This window comes from Anabrus simplex, chromosome 8 (assembly GCF_040414725.1).
Source record: "Anabrus simplex isolate iqAnaSimp1 chromosome 8, ASM4041472v1, whole genome shotgun sequence".
NCBI lineage: Eukaryota > Metazoa > Arthropoda > Insecta > Orthoptera > Tettigoniidae > Anabrus > Anabrus simplex.
The window spans coordinates 130220349-130244385 of NC_090272.1; the positions used below are offsets into that span (position 1 = coordinate 130220349).

The following is a 24037-nucleotide window of genomic DNA, read 5'->3' on the forward strand; positions in this document are numbered from 1 at the left end:
ATTGCAGCTCATAAAGAAGGCAAAAGGGCAGTGCATACATGCCAACTTTTACGACTTGTCCGTAAAGTTTATGGAAAGGCAATGTGTGTTGCGGATGAACTGGAATATTTTATGATTTTACGTACCAAGATCCTCTTTCTAAATTCGCGCCAGAGCTGGTACACGCTGTGTGACCAGCGAATATTCAATACACCGCTCTGATTTATATTCATCCAATCTTTACAGTCTTCGACTGGGAATACGGGATGCGTCCTGAATCCCAGTCGATTGATGTCTTTTTGTAGAGACCGACCCTTGGATAACAGCACGCTTGTTCTTTGCTTTGATTCGTTCGATAATATTTACGTTCTTTATAAAAAATAGTTTGTTCTTCACCATGAAGTACAAAGCATAGTTTATGCTGTAGTTACGAAAAGAAAACGTGAATTATTTTCATCACTTAATTTGCTTCATATTTATTGCCACGTATTGGAAAAACTGAGGTTGTGGAGTACGTGAATTGTGAATTTTGTCTTATGATCATTGTTTATCGGTAATCATGAGTAAATCTACGAAAAAACATCATCAGGTGTTTAGGGGAACCAATTCTTTGAGTTTCCCATGTATACCAAATTCAAGAAAAGGTGGCGAATTTGCGCTTTGTACCGTGTGCTCGTGTTATTACCTTACCACGTGGCGGCAAAATTGACCTCGCTAACCGTGTAAAGTGTGTTAAATATCTTGGTAATTTGTAATCTAAGGAAGGATATCAGAAAATTAACAGTTTATTGCCAAAGCTGGAGATAATGTTCACTGTGTAATAAAAGCCGATAGTTTACTTTTTTTTGTACGCAACATACCATATAGTGCAGCTTCTTGTAACAGTTTCATCCTGATTGACGTGAGGTCTTCTCTAATTGTTTTGCCCGTTCCTTTCATTTTCTTTTTAGATTTGAATAGTTTGTTCGTTCCGTTTGCGGTGTGACACGAACTTCACTTTTATCGGACGCGGCTTATCTGTACCCATCTTGCCTACCCTGCGACTTCTGTCTATGTCCTCGTGCATTAAATATACTCCAATACTGTCAGCTAGCTCGATGACAACTTTGTCCGTGTCCTCACCACTCGATTCCCGCACGCCGAACACACGCTGTGATTGCCGCCGATGATACTGTTCGAGAGCATCGGTCTTAGTTTTGAGCGCTTCCCTCATCTCCTCGATTACTTTCGTATTAAAATTTACCGTAGCTTTAAGCTGGTCTCTAATGGCCCTGGCTACCTGGTCTTCTATGATGTTTGCTAGCGTGGCGAGTGTTTCCTTGTCTCTCAGAGCTTCTTGTAGGGCGCGCTTCACTGGGCTGTTTTGTTACTACCTTTCCTTTCCCTGGCATGGCTGTTTACAAGTAGGATTATGTTCTTAATTACTTGTGATACACTTTGAACTGGCTGTTGGTAGCCCACTTAGTTGAAAGTTACACACGTAAATGCCGATCTTACACCTTCAAATCACTGATAAACCTGGAGGGTTTGGGGTGCAACATAGGAGAGCTGCTATTGTTGCAGTTGAAATTAAATAAAGTGCCAATTAAGAACCGTCTGGCATTCTGTTCTGACAAGGCTCCTGTTATGATTGGACAGAAAAATGGAGTTCTAGCAGTTTTGGAAGAAGCTCGTCAGGATATTTTTGGTATTGGTTGCAGCTGCCATCTAATTAACTTAGCTGCTGAAAAAACTGTTGCAACTTTACCGGGTAGAATTGATGAGATTCTTGTTGACATTTTCTATTACTCGCAGAAAAGTGCCAAAAGAAAAGAACATCTTTAGAAATGTCAAAGCATGCATGAAGAATTAACGAAGAAGTTGTAGAAGCATGTGTGCACGAGGTGGTTATTCCTAGAACTGGTAATTTGCATTCAAACCGTAAACTGCGCGGTTACGGTGCTAGTAGACGATGGCAAATCTTTATTCTCAATCTCTCAGAAACTATTTTTGTGCAGCCTGTGACTCCATGCTTAACAAGTTCCCTTTTTAAAACAATGTGCTAGAACATGCACAGGTTGCTAAACTTTATGCTATTAAAGGAGCACAGTTTTCTTCTGTTAATTTTGTTTTGGAGAAGTTACAAGTTATTTTGTGTATAAGGGAATATCAAACAAGAGATGATGGTGTGAATGAACTCCAAAGCCAGTTGCGGCTCTTCGGATAGACGACTTATCTAGTGTTGTTAGTAACCAAGCTACAAATTATTCAAAATGGGTATTGTTGAATATCCATGAAGCTGACGGACATATATGACAAGATATATAGATTCATGCTGTCTTGTTTTACCATATAACATAGTAATGCCGAGTGTGAACTAATTTTTAGTTTGATTACGAGGAACAGAACATAGTTTAGGTCATCAATGTCCAATGGACTTTGGAAGCCATTTCTGTTTTGAAGACCACAAGTTCTGAAGCATGTTATACAAGCACTAATCTATTGACTTTCTGAAGAAAGCAAAGCAAGCCACAATTTTGGCTGTTAAATCAGAATGAAGGTGTGTGTGTGTGTGTGTGTGTGTGTGTGTGTGATGGTGTAAATAATGTATTACCGGGCAAGTTGGCTGTGCGGTTAGGGGCGCATTTGCAGGAACATAACGGGAGGTTGGTTCCGCTCTGATTCAAAAAGTCGAGCAAACGCCATCTGCCCTGACGGCACATGCATGGCTAAAATTTTTAATATGGATACGATGAACATATCAATGCAACCTATTAGGGTGTTAACTTCAAAGGATGTGCAATTGGGCGATAAGATGGTAGCTTCATAGTGGCAGCAGCAATACAAGCAGTGACAAGTAACATTTTATCAGTGGCTGACTCAGCTAATCGATCCATCCAGAGTGATGATACACATTGTATGAGTGTAAAGGATAGGAGGAATGAGTGGGCGATGCAAGAGTGTTTTTAAATATGTTCCATGTCTTACGTGTTGGGTTACAACAGGCATTATTATACAAAAACTCAAAATGTACATATAGTGTTGTAGAGTTGAGGTTATACAGGACAATGCTTAATGTTAATATGATAAGATGTTATATCTTGAGACTTGGGTAAGGTAGATTTTGATGTAAATACGCTGACAAAGGGTGTTACAGCTCCCGAAACATGTACTATAAATTATTCAAATATTAATAATATATTGACAGGGCGGACCAAACAATCACCCGTTTTACATTATTGTTAAAAATTATCAAGTAAATGGAGTCTGGGCCAGCTTCCAATGAGACAGTTTATTAAGAAATAGAAACTGTGACTAGTACAATGAAAAAGAAACGAACATCATTCTTTGGACATCTAATATGGTCACTTGAAAAATAGTAGAATAATTTTGCAAGAGTCAGAATAATATTAGAAGGATCACAGAATTTAAAGAAGACATGAGATAGTTGCATATTACAATCGAAGATTTAAAATACAAAACAAATACACTCAACATATTGAAAGATAAAAACACTAGACTAACGACAAAAATCAACAAGCAGGAAGAGTGATTTCAGGAGCAGAAAGAAATTTACGTTCTGTAAGGATGAAACTGTATTGGGCTGACGAAAAGAAGAAAAACTTCCATAAACCTAAGTAGTCCTATGTTGGCTAAAAAATTAAAATAAAATTATCTACGTAGTTATGTACGACAGGTTGTCGGTAGAAACTTTATTAGGTATAAATCTTAGTCATATCATTCATTATTTGTGTGTTGTATGATCTGTCTTGTGTAACAAAACGAGGTTATGTCACGATACGTCTGCTGGTTGTATATATTAATACAACTTTATTTAATGTAAGAACACTTAACAGTATATAACTTATTATTACCTTTAATTATGATGTATAAATCCAGTGCAATTTTGTGCATCACAGGGTAATAGTCTTTGTTACTCGAAGGTACAAGAATGCATGGTGTCATACTTTCTAGAAGCCTGGCCAGGCAAGGTATATAAAAGACCTTCCTAGGAGTTGAGTTGTTAGTAAAAGTCGTCATTTTAAGTGGACCTATGTAAACTCATGTTGTGATTTTGTTGTGTTGGTAGGTGGTTGACATGCTAATGTGGTAGTAAAGTGTTTTGTTCAAGATTCTGGTTCATCTCTCTCTCTCTCGAAGTACCAACCATTGCCGCGTTACAAAATATTCGTAGGCCCGTTACTGCATGCAGTTAACCTTGCTTCATGGTTTATACCTTTCAAATGCCATGAAAAAAAGAACTGTTTCCAAAATATATCCAAGAAGGTGTATTTACTGTATCCACTTGGATATCTCACTGGCAAACATAACCTCACGCAACGAAAGAAGAAAAACCTCTATTCCAAGATGACGAGAAATCTATGCTGGCTCCCATGTGCAAGTGCTTTATTCATTGGATTACTATACTGTATGCATTTTAGATGCCTTGTATTTACACAGAAAGTACCCGATGCCCTTAAAATCGACGTTGACTATGACTATCCTTGTACGATTTCTTCTTTCGTACTTCAGTAACGTAAACACTTGCCGCGTGACGAAGTATTCTAAGACCCATTAATACATGCAGTCACCTTGATTCACAGTTTAAACCTTTCAAATGCCATGGGAAAAATTGTTTCTGAAATGTATCCTACAAGGTGCATTTACAATTTACAATTGCTGAAAAACATAACCTCATGCAACGAAAGAAAAAATTCACACAATTCAAAGACGAGGATAAATTATTCTGGTTCCCCTGTACAAATGCATTATTTTTGGGATTTCTGTACTGTTTGCATTTTCGGATGCTTTGTACTGCCATGGAATGTGCCCGGCGCCCTTAAAACATTGTGGCTTATCGAACTTTCCTATGACGATATTAAAATGACAAGGGGATAAAATTTCTCGTTTCCATGTGCATTGCAACGCACTACAATGACCCCCACCTTGTACGATTTCCCGGCTGTTACTTTCTCCTTTAAAACCATAAGACCGTTTGGGCTCGCATTAAAATAAAGCAATGCAGTTTCATTGGCAATGACAATATTGTTCGGTGCCTACGAATTTATTATATGAGCCATGTTTTTTCGTCAACTGTCGGCATCGCCAGTGTTGGCGGACTCTGTTTTTCCGCTTTCTCTTATATGATCCTTGCCGCTCACTGCCTGTTGCGTGATATTATGACGTTCCTTAAAAGGTTGAATACAAAAGAAGTCCGATTTCATTCAACTTAGCAATCGTGAAGCGCACTGTAGACCCACCGTAATGAATGTAAGTGCGGAGAGCTATCCCACCACGTTCCGGAGCACGCGTTCTATCATAACACGGATAAATTTCGAGTTGAAATTACTCTGTAACATACTATTGTTTTAAAATGCAAAGGCAGTTTCGAATTAAAAGTCTGAATTTCGGTAATGGGACGGACATTGTACTTCGAATTACGAATTGTCCGTATTTTGAATTAAACAGTTTAAATAACATGCAAAACTGTTATCCCATGTTTCCAGGAACGAGAGCTGCTTCGAATTAGGTGGGATTTTGAATTAACCGATTTCGAATTATCGAGGTTCTACTGTATTTGTAAGGGGCTGGTGAAATAATATATCTTGCCTCCAGTCATGGTATGATGATATAGGCTGCCTTTCTCTCTCTCCCTTCTTATGAGACCCTGTATCTGTTGATTTGTCTGTATTTTAACGACTCATTTTTTTCTTTCCCCCTCAGGAATATACTATGCACTTGTTTACATCTCGACATATTGGTGCAATGCGTAAGCAGTCTCTTAAACACAAGCAAACTCTGGCTTCAATGCGTCTGACACAACGGCAGAAGCAGCGTGTAGTTGAAGAAAGTGAGGAAGCACGAGGCACCCTCTCTGCACGAACAAAGTTTTGTCATATTTGCAAGCTGAATTACAGGCAACTGAAATCAAAACATGTGGCTTCTGAATATCATCGGGTAAGTACAAAATATTTTCAACGGAAATCATTTTTCTTTGTTTTAATTTTATTGTCTTAGGGTACATGATCTAATTGATCTAAATTGATAAAATCTTTATGTATGAATTAGGTAGGTATAAAATATTTCTTTTTGTAAGAACCGTTGTACTTCAATGTGTTTTGTAACAGGAAGGCATGATTTTATTTTACTTTCTTCCTAATTCTTAATATAGCTCAGATATGTGTCTCCAACAATGTTGTCTACACTATGAACAAAGCCACTAAACACACGCAAATACCTTTGAATATAACTAAAATGTACTGATTTTTTCTTCGCTCATTATATATATTGTGTATATTGTACATGCGCGCGCACATACACACACACACACAATATCCTTAATATTAGTACACTTGTATTAACACATTGTCTGCCGAGACACATAGCTAGAAATATCCTGGTTTCCAAAGCTTTCTTTCTACTGTGCTTGTAGTAAATCAGAAGTATAACAATATTCTAAGTGAGATTTCACTTTAGTGTTCAATACACATACTAAACACAATAAAAATTCCTGGCGCCCCAGTGTACCGTGTGGCCAAACAGAAAAATTCAGTATAAGATTTTGGCTAGATGGCCGGAGTGGTACGAGAAGTTTGCGTTGCTTGATGGTATTGGACCTCAGTCTGTGCCACCATTAGTTTACTACTTCTTAAAACTACAAACTCATGGCACTCATTGTTCTGCAGTAGGGTTATGAAGTGGTGGTTGCATGTTTCACGTACCATGTGGCAGACATTCTCAAGGCAAACATATATGTGAAAGTTTATGAATAAATTATTTTTCTTGAACATTTATTCATATAAGTTGTTTCCCATTTACTCCTTGACTGATACTCATTGGTAATTTTGCTGTGTTGTCAATGAATGTTTTCAGTTTAGAAAATGCAAACAAAAATCTTAACAGATTCCCCGACAGTAAGATTCAAACCCACTATATATTTTCCAAATTGCGAGCTTGTGAGTTAGCTAACCCGGCACACCAAAGAGCACAGCTTAACTGGTTAGACAAATTCTGGTGCATTGCTGATTAAAGGCGGTAGGAGTAACAAAAAGCGTGCCAGGATTTGCTGTGAGGTCATAGATGCACACTAGCATAGCGAAGTCAACAGTTCAGTGGTCAGCTGCCCATAGAGAAAGTCATGTAACTATACCTGTCAGCAGTATTTCGTTCACCTGTGACCTCATGAGAAACTCTCAGTAGTACAATGTACTGTTCTGGCAGCTAACATGTTAAGACCGTACAGTGCCCTGCAGAGTTGTTACCATACAGAAAAAAAATTACAGAACACTTAAAAGAACTAGAATTATAGAACTTCTGGATCTCGGTCTGTTTTCTTTTTGAAGTTGCTATAGATGTTGATTCTCCTGCAGATATTGCTTTGTGATCTTGTACTGTCCCAATTTGTTTTATCACTTGTTGAGACTGTTGAGAATCATGACAACATTTACTATGCTATCGTACACCAGCTCTAACTATTAAGATTGATTGTAATAACTCAGTCTCTATCCTATTTCTAATTTTGGTTTTCACAACATTCATTCGACTGAACAACCTTTTGTCCTCTGCACATATGTCCAAGGCGAACATAACATTGATAATGCAAACTCTGCTGGGTCTCTAACCCTTACCCCTCGAATTAAAGTTCTGTGTGTTGTCTCTACTACTCGTATTTTAAATGTAAATTTTTATCTTATATGACCTGTACTCATCTCTCATGATTTTGGAGAGAGCACTTGCTTTTAAATGATGTAGTTAAGCGAGACACATTTACAGCAAGCTATACTGGAGAAAATGTAAGCAATATTTAAGACAAATTGTTTTGCTTTTTTGTTATTATCGTTATCGCATACCAATTGGTTTCGTTAATAATTTCAGTGTACAACTTATCGCTTAAAAGCAATTGAAAAACTATTCAGCCTCTGGTTTCATACCTCACAGTAGTTTGTAGGCTGAAACCACTGTAAATGGCGATTTCTTGAAATCTGGACCTGTTGATTTATAATTGTGCCAGCCGTCAACATCAGGTACATGTTGGGTTACAGTAGACAAACCGACCATCATCAGCTCACTTTTAGGCATCGTGAAATGCTATTAGATATATTCATTAGGATCACAGGTGTGAAAATACTGTGGTTTTGTGTGTTGCCTGACATACAAAACATGTATATGACTAGAACAGTACATGGCGACCATGTTTATTTACTATCGCTCTAGCTTTCATGGGCGTGAGTAGACAGCTGATGGCTACACTGCCATCTAAATCATAGATTTTTGACTGACTGTCAAATGGTATCTGGATTCTACAAAGTACCACACGGAACCAAAAGATGGCAGTACAGTATATCATTGCGTATTTTGTTGGCTAAGAGACTAGATTCAAAGAAAGCATTGTTGGAGCTGCATTAGAAGTTTGTGGTAAAACTAGTAGCAAAATGAAGGGAAAAGAAACTCCTTGGTGGAACGATCGGGTGAAGATTGCTGTGAAAGTGAAAAATGAAACCAGGAAAGCCAGAGACAGAGAAATGCAAAAAGGAAGTCAAAGGAACGAATCTAGAGTAAACGAACTGCAGCAGAAATACAGAGATCAGAAGTTACAAGTAAAGAAAATTGTGGCCGAAGAAAAACAGAAAGCTTCACAGATAAACTAAAGCAAGACAGCAAAGCTAATTCTAAACTACTTTACCAAACAATACGAAATATAAGAAGAGACAATGAATACATAACAGCAATAGAGGAACCAGATGGTAACATAGTTAGGGAGGAGACAGAAATAAGATAGATCATGAAATCCTATTTTGATAATTTATACAACAGTACTGGGAAAGACTCCAATGATGTAACCACGCAGGTCAGTTAAGCTGCAATGATGAGCCTGATCAAGAGAGTCCGCCAACATGGAAGGAAGTATAGACGGCCCTTAATAGTATGCCCAAAGAAAGATCTACAGGATTTGATGAAGTCAGTGCAGATATGATAAAAGCAACTGGTGCAATAGGAATACAGTGGCTTCATAGAGTAATTAATGCAATATGGAAGGATAGGAAAGTCCCAGATGATTGGAAAAAGGGAATAATAATACCTCTCTTCAAAAAAGGAAGCCGGTAGAAATGTAGCAATTATAGAGGGATCACTTTATTGTCTCATGGTTTGAAAATATTTGAGAAAATACTTGAAAAAAGGCTAAGGAAAGTAATAGAACCACAACTACAGGAAGAACAATATCGATTCAGAGAACACCGATCAACTACCGATCTCATATTTGCACTTAGAATACTGTTAGAAAAGCATTGGGAGAAGGGCAAAGACTTAACACTAGTGTTTTTGGATCTCGAAAAAGCATTTGATAGTGTTCCAAGGAAGACTATATGGGAATGTTTAAGAAAGAAGAATGTACCCAAAGGGCTTATCCAGAAAGTTAAAATGCTTTACGAAGACTGCTGCAGTTGCGTACAGATAGGAAACGGTAATTCTGATTGGTTCCAAACCACTAAAGGAGTGCAACAAGGCAGTACCCTTTCACCATTACTTTTTATCACTGTCATGGATGAAGTCATGTAAGAAATTAAGCAAAAGAACAATATGGACATCACTGCATTTGCAGATGATGTAGTAATTTGGGGAAATACAGAGAAGGAAGTCCAAGAGAGGCTGAACACCTGGAATGAACATTTGAAAGCACACGGATTAACAATAAATGAATCGAAAACTGTTACTATGTCTATCAACAGGCAGAAGAAGAAAGGAAAAATAATGCTGGAAGGTACACAACTGGAAACAGTAGACCGATATAAATATCTTGGGTGCATCATTTCAAGTGATAACAGAATACAGCCTGAGATTAACAACCGCATTAAAAAATCAGCTCAGTTTTACCATCAAGTTCGGAACCTCCTCTGGAACTAACAAGTTCCCTTAAGATCAAAGCAGATTCTATTCCAATCATACTTCACCCCCATAATGACATATGGCCTAGAAACCTGCACAACAACCCAACAAGTGGACAGCAAACTACAAGCCGCAGAAATGAAGTTCCTACGAACTATGGTACAGAAGACAAAAAGGGACAGGGTAAGGAATGAAGAATAAGGGAGCAAGCTGGTGTGTACCCATCCCTGAATGAAAAAGTGACAAGGGCTCGTTTGAAATGGTTTGGCCATGTCAAACGAATAGACGATGGAAGGACAGCAAAACAATGGCTACACACAGTCGTGGCCAGAAAACGACCGGTAGGAAGACCTAGGAAAAGGTGGCTGGACCAAGTGGAAGAGGACATAGGAACAAAAGGAATCAGCTGGGATGTCATCTTGAGAGAAGAGTGGTACATGGACAGACAGAAGTGGAGAGTGCTCATAAACCACACCCGGGTAACTGGAGTGGAAAACTGATGATGATGATGATGAAGAGACGGCAGACGAGCGGTGGGCGATAAAATGTCATGTCGGGTCTCCCCTGACATGAGACCAGAATGGGAATATCGTAATGTCGGGCCTCACCCGACACACGAGTTGTAAGGGTTAAACGGCTTTTATGTTTGATGGATCTCGGTGAGTAAAGCATAAGTAGCACAAGGGCCAAACAGTGGTTTCTAGACAGAGAAAAGTACACTCATGAAAATTTACTCAATGAACTGAGAAAATGGGAACCAAATGATTTTCGAAACTTTCTGCCCATGAATGGTGAATTGTATGATGAACTCCTCGCTTTGCTCTTAATGTCCCACAGTTCCGGAAGGCCATGGTACACTTCGATAAACTCAAAAATAAACTTTTAATCCTCCTTTTTGCCTGCCATCACGATACCTTCTCAACGCTGGTTGATACCAACTGGCGTAAGGACGGGATATTGCACAATATTGCCAAAACACAACGCAGTATATTGCGTTTTGCGCAATATATTTCAAATTTTCTTGATTTCGTACGATATATTGCACAACCCTTCAATATTAAATACACACTATCAATTTTATTGCACAAACCCTGATATTGCGCAATAAGTTTGCACGTCTATGGGCCCCTTTAGATTTAAATATTTCCATGTTGTCATTTTTGAAGGTTCTGGCCTATTCCTCTTTATCTCATGATTAATGTTAACACCTGCTGGTAATCTATTATTTTATTTTGCAGATTATCACCTTTACCTGTAGGTCCTTTTCTGTGTACGTGGTTTTTTGTGACTTTGGTGTGTAATGTTTTGATCTAATGTGCAATAACCTCCCTTTCTTTCAACAGGAAATGATGAAATTCTTGATGCCCATCTGCTATGTGTGTGAACTTGAGTTTAAATCTCCTATGCTGTATGAAAATCACCTTTGTTCACTTGACCACATAAAGGTAAGGAGGAATATAATTTTATTCTGATAGTATGTATGATTGCAAACAATGACAGTTTTTCTTTTTCGCAGTTAATGCAGATTTTGTGCTAATATTATGGCTAACAGCAAATTTATTATGGAAAGTCGATGTTCAAGTTAACATTGAAACCTCGTTACCACTCGCCCCTGGACTAGACACGTTCAGCCAGTTTAACGTGCCACAAACGGCCAGTGCATGCAGAAGTTAAAATGCTATTACTCGTAACATTGCTGCTTCGCGGGATTTGTTTTCACCATATGAATCTAGAAGTTATGTACTTTCATGCCATCTCTTTCATAATTAGAACTAATACGAAATTGATTGGTATATGCTGCTTTTCAACCATATCGATAAGGGATAGAACATGAGATGCGCTCTATTTAGTTTCAAGGTATTTTCTTTAAAAGGTATCAGTTCTTTCCTGCCATCTCAAGAATATTTTGTGCACTATAACTTGAAAATTGAAGCACCAAAAGCAAATCCTGCACAGATATTTTTTTGCTTCAGTGCCGACGAATAGCTGGGCCATCTCATTCTCTTACAGGCGTGGTAATTTTTGGTTTGATAGACGAGAGTAGTGGAAGTGATGTTTCAGAAGGCAGTGGTTTCGGTAGTGATACAGATAGTGACTATGCATAGCAAGAGGTTGCTGGAGAAGTGGCAGGCAACACAAATGAAGCAGAAATAGCTTCAGCCGTAATATCTTTGTCCGCTGTTCAGTGGTTGTGGCGAGAGGTAGATGTCGTCACGAGCACACAAAAGATCCCCTTCTCGGGTGCGCCAGTTACAAGAAAGCATTTCACGTTTATTTTGGATGTTTTGTTATTTTTAGACGACTGAGTGATAGACCTAATTGTTCGAGAAACAAATAGGTACGCAGCTGGGTGTGAACATGGCGTGCCCTTGAAACCAAGTTCACGCACCCGGAAGTGGAAGCCAGTGCCGGGAGGAAATTTGTGTTCTTGGGGATTGTAATGTTTATGAGGAACAGAAACGCACCGTCTAGAGCTATTTCACCAGGGATGGAGTTTTAGAAACCCCTACATTCCCTCACACAGTGGCAAGGAGCAGGTTTGAACTCATTTTGCGATAGTTACATTTTGTTGATAATTCTACACAGGATACATACATGGGACCTAAAAAGCTTTTCAAATTCACCCTCTCCTGTATATTATAAACGGAAATTTTCAGACGGCTTGCATCCCCACCGAAAATACTTCTGTGGATGAGTTCGTTATACTCTGGAAAGGCAGACTTGGAATAAAAATTTATATGCCCGTATATATTTTTGTAAATATTGCGTGTGATTATGGACAACCCTGAACAGCAGCCGTCACATATGTTACTCAGAAATATTGGACTTGGTCCCGGTGAGTAGTCCTAAAAGTTTCATTACATTATATTTCGTAGATTTCACATTATGAATTCTTTAACTTGATGGTGTCTAAACCTCTGTTGAGCTTCAATTTAAATACTGTCTGAGAAGTGAGCAGCTCTGGATTAAACTTCCGGCTTGAGGGGTTAAGGTGCTTTCTTCCTTAGCTTATCGTTAATTTGAAGTTCCAATTCACATCATAATAAATCCTTATAGAAACACCTCACTTACCGTGTCTCAAATATTCACTACTACCACTTGGCGTGATTAAATTTTTCATAGCCCTGAAAATGTTCTTTGCCATGCCTTGTGAAAGGAATGCAATTTCCAACACAGGTAGGTTGGGGAAGAGTGGTGTAAAAACAGGGGCAAGAATTGAATTCCTGAACTTCACTGCATAAATTATATCTTGAGAGAGCAAGGTTTTAAATGATATTACTGAACAGCCCTTGTAAGCCTTTTTGTGCTTGTATTTCGCATTCCATTCACAGGTTAGAAATTCATTCTGTATTAATTAATACAGTGTATTTAAAGTCAGAAACTTCATTATTGGTTCTGCATTGAATCGAGATTCAGAAATAAGCAAGGGAATTGCAAGGTCCACCTATTCAATACTGAAGAAAATTTATGTGATAGATTCTACAAGTCTGTTAAACCTTCACATTTCATTTATTTAGTCATATGGGACCGGTTTCGACCAAAAATTGTCATCAGTTCCTGACACTCACTGTCATCTTTATGGTGCTCAGAAATGTCCGTGAAGGACCAGGGATAACTTTGCAAAAATATTGATACTTTCAACTGTTGATTTGTAAGTATTTAAGATAAGTTTTCACTGAAAATTATGAAACAATATATCATGAAGGTCTTTCAGAGGTATAAGATAGAAATGCAAATGTGATTCTGATATAGCTGAGGATGACCTATGAAGGGTCGAAACCGGTCCTAGATTGTAATACTTTACAAGAAAATAAATGGATTGATTAGGTGGAATTTTTCTTTCCTTTTATGAAGACTTTCAACTGTATCGGACTGACGGCAATTTTCTTCAGGTTCGACCTCAGACTCATTTACACTGTCGAACATACGCGACAGACAGTCGGCCCCAACATTGTCCTTCCCACGAACATGCACAGCTGTGAATTTGTAAGCTGATAGCCGGAGGATCCACCTAGCTGTCCTGCCGAGTCACGTGACGTTGGCGCTCATCCACGATAGGGCTTGATTGTCCGTGTGGACGAAGAAATGACTATGCTCTAAATAAGATCGGAATTTCTCAACACCTAAGACTACGGCCAGACATTCCTTTTCATAGATGGAATAACGTAACTCAGCTCCATGCAACAACTTGCTAAAGTATGCAATAGGGACTATCCTCCCGTCCTCATCGGATTGGTTAAGCACAGCAGAAACGGCAAGTTCACTGGAGTCACGCTGTAGGACAAAGTCACGGGAAAAATTTGGACTGTGGAGAACAGGCGCTTCACAAAGGGCATTCTTCAGTTGATTGAAAGCACGGGATTGAGCTTCTCCTCAGACGAAACGGGAGTTTTTCCTTTTCAGAAGGTTTAAGGGGGTCGAAATTGGAGGAATATCTTTGATGAAACGGCTGTAAAAACCGACGATACCAAGGAATCTTCTCACACCGCGGACATTCTTTGGGCGGAGAAACACTCTGAGGCATTTTACCCTGTCGGGGTTCACGGCAATTCCGGAATCGGATATGACATGACCAAGGAAATTTGAATGCTTGGAGCAAAGAGACGCCTTTTTCAGATTGATAGTAAAGCCGTGCTTGTGCAGCCAACTAACAACTTCTCGAAGGTGAGCAGGGTGCTCCACAAAGCTTGGTGAAAAAATGAGATGATCATCCAAAAAATTGAAGACATAGGAAAATTCCAGATCTCCGAAGATCGAATCCATCACGCGGCTGAGCGCTTGTCCACCAATTAGAGATGTTCATCGGTACTTTATTAAACTCAAATAGTCCAAAAAGGAGTGGCAGAACACGCGGTTTTCGCTAACATGTGAAGCAAGTGGGATTGGCCATTCGTTTGTGTAACCATCTCCATATTTCTGTAACACTGCTTCTTCTTAGAAGAAGATAGAATTTGACATTTACTCCACTTCATTTTACAAAACCAATCACTTCTTTTCGAACCAACGACTAGGATAATTAGAACTGAAATGCGCTAAATATACCACTCTATCTACGCCCACAATGCGTGCAGTGGAGAACGGCAGAGCAAGGAGTAGAGCCTACTACACGGCCGACTTGATGTGTCATACGCCCTTATTCTAGTTGAGAGAGCAGCGTATATCTATGTAGCTGGCCGTGATTTCACAACGCTTGCAGGAAACAAAAGGAAGCGACGACCATATAACTTCCAAACATGTTTAGGTGCCAACTTACAAACATTGAAATGAGGAGGGTTGACCAGTAACTCAGTGAATACATATCTGCAACAAGATGCTCCAGCCATAGATCTTCTTATGAGGAAACTTACTGGTCTTTCAACTGACCTGTTGGTCAGATTTGTTCAGCCATGTTATATTGTCAGAATCTACCTACGTTTTTGAGTGTTCAATTCAAGAGGAGGAAATACCAGAAAGCCAATGAGGACTCGGTAATTGGAGCAAAAGCTAGGGCATACTAGAAAGATAATCAGTGTGATGAAGAGATGTTTTACAATTCTGTAAATGTAGCCTTCAGTTACATTATTAAGAAATTTTTATCAAAGGCACACCACAACTGCGTTCATCACTTACATTGCTTATATTGCTCTCTATAAACCGTATCCCTAATGTAATCACAGCATCTCTCTGATTTTCTAACTTCAAAAATGCAGGTTCAAACCTGCTGCTAATGAGTACCTGAAAAAGTCTATAAATATCACAACATAAACACATCAAAAAAGATGGACACTTCAAACCACCCCTGTTGACTTCACTGAAGTAAGATAGAAGATCTTCTTTGTCACAATTGATGATCGAATCATCTTCAGATCGTAATACTTGCTTCCACTGTGTGCACTTTCCACTTTTCTCTAACTTTAACAAAACCTTCATGCTCGTGTTACTTGCAATACATACAGTTATTTTTAGCGTCTCGAGAAATCGACACTAAAGGTGTTTCATCCAGGGCAGACTGAAATTTGTCCAAGTTCTCAAATATTTTATCTTGGCTGAAAGTAACTGTCAGATCCTTGAGAGTAACTTCCCCTAACTTTGTAGAATGAAGTTTTAACAAACTTATAACCTTGAGTCTTCGTTCAGATTCTAGCACTTGTTCTACTGGGACATTATATGTGCAGCTACTTAACCTTCTGTATGCTCCGAATCTGCCCTGTAAACTGTCTGTCTGTAGCTTACCTGTCAGAATGTAGGACCTTTTATATTTATTGAAAATATATCTGCATAACTGAACAACTGCAGTCAGTGTGTGTGTAAAAGCTAAGAATCTTTCATTACTAAGTTTACCCTCATTGTGTGAGCTGCTGCTAAGCCATATATCAACACATGTCTTAATAGTTTCTAGAAAGACAAGCTTAGCATCACCAGGGCCATTAATCGGGCTAGCATCATCATTTCGTGTGTATTTCCCTTTCATTGGGTGCTGAACATTAGAAATAGTCCACCACTTAGAAACTAATTTTAAAAATTGGACAGTCCCCTCAGAAATAGTGACACCCTTACTTTTAAGCATATCCAGTGCCACTGTGTTTTTGGTATCAAATATACTCATAGCAAGAGCAACATTCTGTCTCTATAGCGGTGGGATACAGTGCCTTTCTTGATAAGTTTGGAGCCAGTTTTAATATATTTTTTTCAGAATTGAACAGGTCTCTAATTTATCAGATAACTTTGCCTCAACATCTGTGTACTGAAAAGTAGATTGGTTTGCAGTAGAGTGTAGCAAGCTTTCTATTTTTGGAAATATCTGCTCAGTGTTAGGAATGACAAAAGTTTGACTGGGTTGATTTAACCAATTGTTTCTTACACATTTCAGCAAATGTACACTGTCAAACAGAAGAGATAGTGACCTGGAAGGTTTAGCTGGGTTTGCAATGCAGGATTTTTGAGTACCACCACCCAAAAGCTCAAACATCTTGCGATTCATGCTATGGTTATCTGATATCAAGCAGACTACATCAAATTTAAGCTCCTCCATAGAAGGTTAAGACATCAATAGAGTCAATAGAGTTTTTGCATTCATGTTTCTCACAGGGAAATGACCTATTACTTCTTTATTGTCTGAATGTAAAGAAAGAGGACGACATGAAAGCCTGAATGGTAGTGGCAGTCTCCTCCTGAGCTATTTTCAGCCATTCCTATTATTTTCCCTGCTTTATAACCGAGTTTGGAATTGACATAGATCTCATCCAGCAAAATAGCGACAACTTTCTCATCATCATTCAGGAGCTTACTTTTTTCTCTTAAAAATGACTTTTGCAAAGGGCCGATACCAGAACTGTATGGACCTATTTTGGACAAGAACTGTCTCAGATAAACACGGTGAGGTAGTGTCATTATGTTTGTTCTTCTCAAAGATTGATAAGACCCTAGATGTGAGTAAGAAATACTTGCAGCCCATATTAAAAGGTCTGCTGAATACTTAATTTGACAAGAAAGAGCAAGTTCCAACTGTTCTAATGCAAACTTTATCTTTCCAGCCCTCTCTACATTCATATCAGCATCGAGTAGCATGCCCTCCTTTGTAACATTTATCAGTGAAGTTACATTTTCCTCATTGTAATTAGCAAGACAACTCACCAGATTCTCCAGTTTGCTCCATCTATCACACTTGTAGGTTTTGTTTCCATTAGACTCCAAGATCCAGGCAGACTTTTCCACAGGCAAGCACAGATAAATACACTTACATCTAAATCGCTAGACACTTTAAAGCACACAGACAGTGATGGAATATTTCGATATCCATTATCATCTATTTTAGTAAAACTAACATAGTCTTCCTTTACGATCGTTGTGAATGGATTTACCTGCCTATTTTTAATTTCACTTAAAAAGGAATCAAAATCTGCAATAGTATCCTGTTCACACCATTCGTTAAAAGTATCCTCATCTCTCTGTAATATCTTCTGCACACGTTCTTCAGGATCTTTTCTTCCTTTACTTATCCTGACTGTTAGATATGATGGTTGATTGGGGAAAATTGTGGGGTAAGCATCATAACTTAGTTTTGGATATTTTCGAGGAACACGAATAGGTTCTCCATTTAGAACTGGAAAAACATCTTCCCTAACCACAAACTTATCCTCAAAGTGGTGCATGCATACGACTGTTTTATCATTTACTTCAAAATTGTCACAGTGTATACTCTTAATGTTTTCTCCTTAGGAAACTTAAAAATACTAGTACGAGAGGCATTCGTGTAGTTTGATTTACAACCCGGCACACAGCATGAGCGACCCATATTAAAATAAACACCTTTTCACATTAGTACATATAATTACATATCATGAATGTTCACTGATTCATATACACAATCCCACACTAAAATTCTACAAATAACCTAACGTTTATCCTCAACTTTCATGAAAAAACACCGACTGAACACGATCACAACAAACCAAAACAAACCCACATTTCCAACAAATTCGGCTACTCGATTCAGCATTTTTGAGCAATCGAGAGTAGCATTAAGGTCTGAGTATTGGAGTCGGTCTTGCTACTACAACCCGTTCATTTTAGGTCCCCTATGTCGATTAGAGGTACAGTATTAGCAGACTTGAGTTTAAATAAGAACACTTATAAGTAGTGTATTACATAGCCTTTGCCGTTTTGTTGGGTGTAGCAAATATCTTAATCATACTTCCATACTAAAATGAGTTCTTCCTTTGTTCTACAGCGTAAAGCTGCAAAAGCAGAAAGACAGCGGCGTCGGTCAGAAAAATTGAAAACTGAGGAGGAAGGCAGTGGTGCTGATGATGAAGATAAGGATCTCAATCTTGATAACTTCATGATTTTGGATTCTGTTGGTGATGTTGATGGTTTGTATTTCCCCTTTCTTCCTTCATGCATTGTTATTGTATATGTTCAGAGTGTAATATGTGTAAGGAAACTATACGTTACAATGTTCAATCAATCGTCGGTAATCTGCATTTTACCGAGCAAGTTAGCCGTGCGGTTAGGGGCCTGCAGCTGTGAGCCGCATTCGGTACAGAGTTCAAACTCCTCTGTCGTCAGCCCATACTTTCACCATTTTCAGACCATGCTTTACCTTAGTTAAGACTTAGGCCCTTTCCTTACCACTACGCCTGGCCGTGTCCTATCCCATTGTCACCATAAGACCTTACTGTGTTGGTACAATGTAAAGCAGATTGTTAAAAGAAATCTGCATGTAGTGCTGTTGTCCAGGAGGTGATTTCCCTATAAATTATTTACCTAGCCCTTTTCTTAAATACATTTAGTGTGATGCTTTTACAGTTCATGATTATAGATGTAATCTTACAGCTTTCAGGCTTTTGCCATGTCAAAAGAACAAGGCGAAATTCTTTACATTTCGCAGAGAACCTTGCTTGGAGTCTTCAGAAGGAAATCTTATTTGTTCACAAGGAGGGCTTCTTTAACCCAAGTACTGCTGCAGGATTTTACCTCAAATGCTGAGGGTAAAGTTACTGCATTACAGACATTTAAAAAAAAAAAAAAATTGTAGCCACACAAGTCATAATATACATGTATTGTATACCATTTTAACACGTTCGATGCGGATCACGCGCTGGGCGTGTGACGCTACTTCATAAGCACATGCCAATCATGCGCCTAGCGCGTCATGGGACGGTTGCTACGAAATATGAATCACAGGTTTCCCACATGGTAAGAAAGGCTCTGATTGTCATCCCGCACATCGTGTAAGTCCAGCTCACTAGCAGAATCATCCGTAACCATATTTGCACATGCGTATTCCGTTTCCCGCGTATTTCGTCTCCAGAGTTGTCATTTGTTTATGGGATCTTTGAGCAGCAAGACCACTTCAATGCGAGGCAAGACATAGCATTGAGAATGCAGCAAAAAGAGGAAGCTCTCCGAGAGAGAAAGAGGAAACAGGCAGAAATCAGCCTGGACTTTTACTCAACCGATGCTATGATTGACCACAGCTGGACCGATCCAAATAATGACATGAGAAGTGCTTTGAATAGGCTGGCGGTACATGGGTTTCACCATCGTCTATGCCGGAGATCAGGCTTTCATGAACCGTCTCTACATTGTGTGTGTATGTTGTGTGACAAACATTGCAATCGCTATCATTTCAGCAAGTGCAACAAGAGAACAAAATCTTGACTAGAATATGCAAAAGATTAATGTATTTTAATGCACATTTGTGCGCTATTAAATAAATAAAGATTCAAATTTGTACATACTGTTCATTAAATGTCACTTCAAAACAGTCTATGAAAGGTGAAATAAAATTATAATAAACACGAGTTTGGACTCAATAAACACTAACTTTTAAATACATATAACACATTCAAATTTTGCGTAAGTTCGAGATGAAATTGGCAGTAAAAGATTCAAATTTGTAGTTACTTTTTCATTAAATGTCACATAGGACGAGCGTAGTACAAACATGAGTTAGGGTTCAACATAAACTTTTAAAGATTCACATTTGTAGTAATTTTTCATTAATGTCACTTGCTGAGGGTGTAGTAAACATTTTCATTTGACAAAAATACAAACTTCGATTTATGTACAACGTTCCTCTGAGAGCTTTGAAGTTGACTGTGCTATTGTCTGTTGTCTATTGTTGCAGCATAACGTGTAAAGTGCAAATACGTTTCGAAGCCAAGGTTTCTATGATGTTCGCAGTTCAATGTGGGACCTGAGGCAGTAAAGCTATGGCACGTGATGAAGAGGAACTGAGCGCGATGGACAGCTTAGGTCAGGGGAACAGCAATTGTTGGCATAGGTGGGGAGAGGGAAGGAGCGGTAGGGGAGGTGTGAGAAGTGGAAGGAGGAGGAATTAGGGAGGGTGATGCAGTGAAAGTGCGTGGCATGAGAAAATATTATGCATAATGTGAAAGACAGATCTGTTATACGGAATATTAATATTTTTGAAAATTGCCATGAGAAAGTCGAACAGGATCAGTCCTAACTTAAATTATATCTCCGTGATATTCTCGTGTCTAGTTAAATTTCGGAAAGGCTGTTCCTGTGTAATTTTTACCGAGGAAGTTATCATTTCTCTACATGCGTTTGAAATGTTTTTAGTGATACATACACGGGTAGTTTAGGTGATGCCGTTTGAAGAAGAAAACTGAAATGTTTGCCACAGACACCTGTGGAGTAATACCTTATTTCTCCGAATCCAAGACGACAATTTTTTCCTCAGAATTTTAACAGTAATGAATACCACTGGCAACTTCTGGAACCACGCTACTTCTTTTCACCCTCGCGCAAACTCGCTCAAAACTCGTTGACAAACGATCGTCTCTTTATTATACATCGCTACCCGCGGCGACCGGTTGTCATAGTGCCTATGTGTAACACCACTGGATCTCGGGGAATTATAAAAGAGTGAATGACATTCTATTAACCTCTACACAATTGTTTCTCAAATCTGCAGAATGGCATAAAAAATGCGAGCTTAGAGGTGGAGCTTCCACAGTGTGAAGAATTTAGTTTATTTTCCGGGTTGAACTATGTTGTCTGTACATCACGTACAGTTTGCCGACGTTTCGAATGCATTGCAGTATTCTTTGTCAAGGTGACAAATACCCCTACTCGATCCGAGGTAGTCAGTCTCCCAGGCGGCAATCAAACTACAAGAGTGGCCCTGACCTTGATCTTTTATATCCTAGCCTTTCTGGCTGACGTAAGCCCCCTGGATGTCTCGTGAGAATTCTGGAAGGTGTGTCACAGCCAGGTAGTGGGAACTTGCCCGCATTGTTATGTAATTGGAGGTCTGGCCTGCTTGTTTATGTTGTGGTCTGTATGTCTTCAACTATGAATGATAGGCATCCAAATATTGCTGATTTTTTTTATCCTTCTTGTAAATTCATGTTCGAATTCTTAGAAAGACCATGATTACTCAGTAGCAGAGTTGTAACGCGTCTACTGTACCTGACGCTTAGTAAAATTAAATTTTATAGATCGCAGGAATATTTTTACGATGGATTGCAGATAGACTGCGTGGCAACGGTATTGCCGGCAAATTTTCAACAGGTTCTCGTCCTTATTATGATGCCAATTTTAAGTAAGTGGTTATTAAACACTCGGAAATATAGGCCTAACTAAAGCCAATATTCGGTGTTAGCGTGAAGACAAAGATAGCTTAAAAATGTGTACTGCACAAAAAATGCATTCAGTGGTCCACAACATGGACGCTTTAAAGAAGTCGAAGATGAAATTGTGAGGTATGTGCACTTGAAACCCAAGGGCGGAAATTGCCATACAGTGGGACAATAAACTCATTTGTAAACCTTAGGTATATACATCGCTAGCCGCTGAAGTTGGCTAAACCCGGCAAGTGAGACGTGTGTGTAGCGGCAGCCAGTTATATCGGACGCTGAGTGAAAGTAACAATTTTATAGTAAGCAAGAATATTTTCCTGATGGAACGTCGTGTTGTAGAGACGCATGGAATAGGTATTGCCAGCAAATTTTCAACAGGTTCTATTCGATATTATGATGCCAATTTTAAGTTAATGGATATTGCACCCGCTGAAATAATGATCGTGCAGCCGCAAAGGAATACGCCATAACTAAAGCCAATGTTCGGCGTCTAAAAATAGTCTAAAATGCGTACTATATAAGAAAGGTTTTCACAAGATTTTACAAAGCACTTTTTAAGACATTTACATTTTTTGAAGGAAAAAGTGGAGGTGGTCTTGAATTCTGAGAAATACAGTACTATAATTTTTTCAGAATGAAATTATACATTCACTTTCACGTAGTATCGGATTTCCAAATATAACAAACAAGTAAGCCGTAGTGTGGATATTATCCGCAAAAATGTTAGTTTTGAACAAACTTATTGCCGTGTCATACTGATTTTAATGTGTATGGGGGTTTTCCCGACTTAAAAAAAAATTGGATATAATGACAATCCGTTACAGGGGCTGTTATGAATTCTCGTTATAACGGACTTCTGCTGTAGTCTTTAAATTGTTTTTTTAATATTTACTGCATGGTCCATCAGCCCCTTGCAATACAGTTTCATGCCTCCCTTCACATTTACTACAGTTCTGAAAGACATCGGTCCCTCCCCAAACCTGGGTGATATAACGAACTGTGTGTTTGCGGGTTAAAGACAGCAGAAATCGTGGGTGCCACTATTAATTCATGAAGGGTACCTCGAATGAACTCGTAAAGCGAGTACAGATACACAGAACACGTACTTTAAAACAGGAGGTGGACGAACAGACCGGGAGCACGCTACTGTATAGGCTGGGAAATGGGCACCATAGGTCAAGTGGGCAGGGAGATAAGTGATAGTAGACAGTACTTGAAGTAGACGGTTCGAATCCCACATAACAATTTTTTTAACAGCCAGTGTCCTGGGATGTGGCAAGGTTGCATTCTTGATAGCTTCTGAGAGCTGATTTGCTATTTTAACCCTGTAAAAGACCGTATGTATCGTTGGATTGGGTATGGTGTTGGACGAGGATGTGGAGATGTTTGTCGTGAATTCCATGGGGAATTTGTACTTCTAATATTATTTGCTTTGTCACCACTAACTACTTTTACGGTTTTTGGAGACACCTGAGTGCCAGAATTCGGTCCTGCAGGAGTACGTTTACAGGACTGTAAATCTACAAGCATGAGGCCCTTCAAATACAACTGGACAGAGCCACGGTTGAACCCACCTTGTTGGGCTCAGAAGGCCAGCGCCACAACCATCTGAGCCACTCAGCCCGGTGAAAAACTGTATTTGCTTAAGCGTTGTTGTCCTCTTGAAAATTATGTAAGGCAGTAACTTTCTTCTGTCAGCTGTAATGGCAAGCTTTGCTGTGCATCATAATTTCTCACTGCTGCTGATTTCCATAAAATATGCATTTCATGATCCTTTTAGTGCTCTAATACTGTCGCGAGGCACATCAGAAAAGACGGGAGACCTGATCATTATCGATTTGAGAAGCTAGAGGAAGCTTCTTGGTGCAGACGAAGGACAAATTGGTGAAAATTTACAATCTTTTCTTTGTAATCAGCAGGCTACCTTTCACGTTGTATTGTTCTTCGTACTAACATTGTGTCGTCGTATGAACCTCATTACTCAACCACGACTCGCCTTAAACTGAGTTATGGGCATGTTGTGTTTGCGTGATACCTCCCTTGGCTTCATTGCTAAGATTACATTTTTTTCTTTTCACAAAATAGACTACCATTTTATAAAT

The 24037-nt window shown here is 39.0% G+C and overlaps 1 protein-coding gene across 3 annotated transcripts in view; it reads left to right on the top strand.

The window, feature by feature from the left end:
- LOC136878887 (zinc finger protein on ecdysone puffs) overlaps positions 1-24037 on the top strand; it is a 298143-nt gene that overhangs the window by 221592 nt on the left and 52514 nt on the right. For all 3 annotated transcript variants that reach the window (XM_067152463.2, XM_067152465.2, XM_068228848.1), the window contains 3 exons: positions 5683-5916; positions 11187-11288; positions 18554-18695. In XM_067152463.2, the coding sequence (XP_067008564.2) occupies positions 5683-5916; positions 11187-11288; positions 18554-18695 (478 nt within the window). The remainder of the gene's footprint in view (positions 1-5682; positions 5917-11186; positions 11289-18553; positions 18696-24037) is intronic.